The sequence below is a fragment of the Oryzias melastigma genome, linkage group LG6, assembly GCF_002922805.2.
Source record: "Oryzias melastigma strain HK-1 linkage group LG6, ASM292280v2, whole genome shotgun sequence".
Taxonomy (NCBI): Eukaryota; Metazoa; Chordata; class Actinopteri; order Beloniformes; family Adrianichthyidae; genus Oryzias; species Oryzias melastigma.
In genome coordinates, this window is record NC_050517.1 from 11439844 (window position 1) to 11445090 (window position 5247).

The 5247-nt window shown below is 39.1% G+C and overlaps 2 protein-coding genes across 14 annotated transcripts in view; both read right to left on the minus strand.

Annotated features, from left to right (window-relative positions):
- mon2 (MON2 homolog, regulator of endosome-to-Golgi trafficking) overlaps window positions 1-5247 on the minus strand; it is a 448157-nt gene that overhangs the window by 176552 nt on the left and 266358 nt on the right. The window lies entirely within an intron of this gene.
- Window positions 1-5247, minus strand: part of tnikb (TRAF2 and NCK interacting kinase b) — a 68438-nt gene that overhangs the window by 11903 nt on the left and 51288 nt on the right. For 9 of the 10 annotated variants that reach the window (XM_024282094.2, XM_024282096.2, XM_024282097.2 and 6 more), the window contains 2 exons: window positions 2919-3100; window positions 685-799 (listed from right to left, as the gene is read on the minus strand). In XM_024282094.2, coding sequence (XP_024137862.1) covers window positions 685-799; window positions 2919-3100 — 297 coding nt within the window. The remainder of the gene's footprint in view (window positions 1-684; window positions 800-2918; window positions 3101-5247) is intronic. The other variant, XM_024282095.2, reaches the window with a different exon arrangement.

Here is a 5247-nt window from a genome sequence, read left to right on the forward strand (position 1 = left end):
GATTTATCTATATAGAAACAACAAAAATAATAGATATAAAAAAAGGGTAAAAAACTTCCAATCAATTTAAATGGAGATCAAATTCATATATTTTTTTTCTTCTTGCTACTAGTAGAGCTATAAGTACATTTTCATAAACTAGTATTAAAACACACTAGTGAATAAACACGACTGGTCTCTAAAGTTGATTTAATCAGGTTACGATTGCGTTTCTGTGAAGTTGACTCATAACGACAGGAACTCGTTAAACTGTTACCATGACAACAATCAACATTTGAACTCCATGTACTAATATTATAGTGTTATTAAATTAACTTTGAAAAGATAAAAGAAAAGATTTTCTCAGTATTCAATGATCTCCTCCATCATCCATCTGCAGGAGACTTAAAGCTGTTAAAGGCCCACTCCGATTGAAAATGTGTTTTTAAATTGATCTCGTGGCATTTCTAATGAAACTATGTCTTAGAAAATGACACAAGTGTATTGATTTTGGCTAAAACAGCATAATCATAATTAAAAGAGCAGTGGGAACGCTTTGGAAAAAAATAGATCGATCGGAGTGAGACTTTAACAAGTTAAACAGTCAATAATGTTCAATCATATAAACCACAGGTTTATTAACCACAGCTCAGGTGAGTCTGTGCAGGTGAGGGTCAGGAAATAAAGCTGGCAAATGCCTGTCACCTCTCGCACCATCAGGGTGCTGTCCTTGGATCTGTCTCCGTACGAGTCTCCATGGGTGTCGTTGTGGCCTTCCGTGACCCCGAAGGACTCGTTTGTGCTCTGACTTGCAGGAGGCCTGAAAGACAGAAAGAAGCGGGTTTCTTCTTCGTTCCTCACCAGAGAAACCCTCTGAAGCAGGTCAGCTCTGGACTGTGATCTGGCAGTATCACATCAATCCCGGCTTCCCTTAACGCAGGAGTCCCCAAACCTTGTCTCCTGAGGGCCACATAACTGTTTTCTTCTCTGATGTGAAGACGGGGTCGGTTTGTAGGCTAACAGAAACAGTAACAATCACAGCCTAAAACGTCAAGATTTACGGTTTTCCAGAAAGCCAAATTTTAAATAACTCATTTTTGTAATCTTAATAGAAAAAAGTTTTGCTTTTGCATTTTAAAAAATAGATATATAGCATTACCTGTGATACTACTAGTGTGAAAGCTGTAAGCTGAATGTGGCCGCTGAAAATGCTAGTGCTGAAATTGATCACTAAAAACCTGAAGCTGATAGCTGAAAACACCGAAGCTGATGGCTGAAAACACAGATGTTGATAGCTGAAATGGCTGAGGCTGATAGCTGAAAACACTGAAGCTCGCACAAACCGGAAAAACGTTTAAATTAGCAAAAACTGCTAGCATTAAGAAAAAAAAATAATAGCTAAACTCGTAAGTGGTCTATAAAACTGAGAAAAAGCCAAAATTAGCCGAAACAGCTAGCATGTAGCTGAAATATTATTTAAATGCCAAATTAGCCAAACACATTGGTAAAATGTCTAATTTAACCAAAACAGCTAGCATAGGGCTAAAATATTAGCAAAACTCCAGATTAGCCTAAAAAACTGAAAAAAAGCCGAAATTAGCTGAAACAGCTAGCATGCAGCTGAAACATAAGGTATATGCGCCTAGAAATCTTTAGTAACGTAACAGTTGAAAAAACTAGCATGAAAAGAGCTGAATATTTTAATATGCGGCCCGCGGCTGTAGTTTGGGGACCCCTGCATTAATGGCTGCTTTTCCATTTTGAAGAGGATTTTTTTATCTGTGTACACTTTGTTATTTAAACATTTGTCAATAACCTGCAAAAATCAAATTTTAAAAGAACATCCTAAACACCTTAGACCTCTGATCCCACAGGTGTTTTTGCTTTGGTCACCTGTACGGGGTTGACATGCACAGGTGCCTCAGGGCTGGTAAAAGGTCATAGAGGGGAAAGGTCGCATCCTAATGGGAGCGCAGGAATGTCTTGCTGCTTGTACGGCCACCTCAAGTGACGTCATGAAAAAGGAATGTACCATAGTTGTACGTGTATTGTGGAGTATTGACGTGATGCTGTCGTACGGTGTCCTTACACCACGCTCTAGTAAGGTACGATCACAGGCCCCTTACTGAAAATTATGCATGCACGTGGTGTGCACGTGATTCATCCAGTAAGTCCCGGTAGGACTCCTGTAGGATGATCACACAAAATACACTCTGATTGTCTGTTTTTCTCATTTCTAACAGTCAGGATCTTCACAGTACACACATGAACAATCCGTACTACACGTCTGCGTCTCAGCCTTACTTACCCTTGTGTCCTGCATAGGTGATGCGTGACCGGTCGCCCGCAGCACGGCCATAGATAAAAAATGCAAGAACTTTTTCATGCTACGGTCTACGACTTAAGATAAGGGCAGTTGGGACTAAGTTTGCCAATAAAGTGGTCTTGTTTTCCAGGAATAAAGATCTGATTCATGATCACAGCCAGTTTTAGTTACCAATGCTGGTTAGTGATCGGGTCAGCTGTTTCTCTCCCAGTTAACTAGAGTTCCCCGCATGTATTTATCTATTCATCTACCTTAGAGTTTGTCCAGTTTAGGTTGGTTCTGGATTTACTAATTCATGCTTCAGTTTTCAGAGACTATTTCATTTGTTCTTCTGAAACATCCCCAAGACACATAAGCAGAACAAACCTGACTCGAAACAACTGACTGCATAAGACAACTGGACTGAGTGACTCCAAACAGGAAGTACCTGCTGGCTCCAACATAGATTTCAATGGAGAAGCGACTGAATTGACTTCATATGGTTGTAGCAGGAAGTAAACCTTTTTTCTTTTGGTGATGTCACACTCACTCAGTCCAGTTCTCTTATACAGTCAATGTAAAGTCAAATCAACCAAACCTTTTCTGAACAGGAAGCAGAAATGAAGTTTCTCACATGATGCGCGGTATGTCACTGACGGCCACGGTCCCGTCGTTAGCTCCGCCCTCTCCCTCCTCATCCTCGCTGCTGTGGGACTCCTCACTGGACGAGGAGTAGTCCGTCACCTTGGCGGGCGGGCGGCTGGTCTCCTCCCCCTGGCGCAGTTCTCTCAGCTCTTTAGCCAGAGCGGTGAGATCCTGGAGGCGAGAATTTAACCGTCACACTAAGATTTGTTTCTATTGCTGCTTGTTCTTCTCATTTGCGGGGAGTATCTGGAGAATGTAACATGTTTGCTTCTCCTAAAGGAATGTTGTGTATTTGTGCTCCTGTCAAATCTGCACATAGAGCTGCCGTTGTCCCTGACTGCAGGTCAGACGTCTGAACACGCCGTCATTCACCCGGAAACAAAACTGTGGCTGACTAGTTTATTTCTCAACAAACAAACGATCAAACAGACCATGCAGGAGGTTCGTATGTGTCATTCAGTTTCAGCCAGGTCACTTCATTTCCATTGGGGGGGGGTCGAGCAGGAGGAGCGTATCTACAGCATGCCTCAGGGTTTCAGGTCTAACAGACTTTAGACAGCCTCGGAACATCAGCAGCCACAGAGAAAAGGACAGAAAGGCTCGGATGGAATGTCCCGTCACCACACTGCTGCAGGACCACGTTCAGACAGATACCCCACAGGAAACATCTAAGACAGGGAACCTTTCACAGTAAAAGAGCCAGTTATCCCTGACAACAACCCAACGAGAGACACAAAGTCTCAAGAAAAATATGCATTTTATTAGATTATTTATCTTTGTGGTCATTACAATATTTAGATTAAATATTTACAATAATTACAATATGGCAATTGTATGTTTTCCTGTAAAATATAAAACAACTTTACTTTTTTTGACAGTAGTTCTCTTCAAAATAAAATAAGATAAAAATGTTTTCTTGAATTGAAAAGGCAAGAAAGAAAAATATATGAGATTTTCTAGCATTTTGTTACATTTTTATACAGTAAAATTCCTCTATAAAGCCAGTAATAAGGTTTTACTTCAGAAACTATCTACACAAAGGGAAGGAGATTTCTCTCTGAGAGGATACAGTATTTTTAAACAACCAAGAGTTAGAACAATTGGGAAAAGTATGTGTGTCAGTGTGTGGAATTAAACTGTGGAATAGCCTTGAGAAGTAATACAATCAATGCAACAATTTACTTTCAAACTTAAAGAGAAATTGCTTTTAAAATACAAGATGGATGAACAAAAGTTATGAAATATCTATTTATTTGTAGTGAAATGCATATTGTGGAAAAAGAGAAAATATAATTATGTTGAATATGGAGGAGTAGGCTTAAATTAGCATCGGCTTATGCTTATCCCCTTTTCAAACATGTATTTTTGAGTTTAGTTTGACTGTTTTATTTTACTTAATTTGTATTATTTTGTAGTGTTCTAAATGTTTTGTTCTACATGCTTAAAATGAATAAAAATCTATTTATTTTAAAGAGCTCCACAAAAACGTTGGTAATCGTGTCTCCATGTTCATGAGATTATTCAGAGATTGGGCGGAAGAACTAATAAATTAAACCAGTTTTGTTTTTGTTTTTTGAGTCCCGGTATCAGAACTTCTCCAGTCCTTCAGGCTTCACACAGACTTCTCTGGTGATTAATACAGTGATTAAATCAACATGTATTTTAAAATCCAGCTGCTTTCTAAAGATCTGTGTGGACGAGTGATTTCTTTATCAGCCTCCGTCTCTGTAAAAGAATATAATGACGCCACGTTCTGCTAGACCAGGGGTGTCAAACTTAATCCCACATGGGGGCAAGATCAGAAAAGCCTAAATTAGCCAAAAATAATTAGTGTGTAAATATTAAACTAACTCCAAAACAGCCTAAAAAACAGAGAAAGTCTAAATTAGTCAAAACAGCTAGCATGTAGCTGAAACATTAGCTAAACTCCAAAATAGCCAATAAAACCTTAGTAAATGCCAAAACAATCCAAAAATCAAGCAGAATGACAATTTTTAAAATGTTAAAACTGTAACTTTTTTTACATATGAATAATAAAACGGCAGGAATTTTACTCCAGAATAAATCAACTTAAACCTTAAGTAACTTTCAATATTTTACCCTCCATAAAAATATACTTTGTCAAGATAACATCGGGTCATTAATCGCAATAAAATAAAATGATCTGGAGGGCCGGACAGAATTACCCGGAGGGCCGGATTCGGCCCCCGGGCCTTGATTTTGACACGAGTGTTAGGGGTCCCACTCCAAAATGGTGGCTAGCCTTATTCACAGGTTACTGAGGGGAATATCTTAGGTTCGCTGTAATGTTGTGTAGT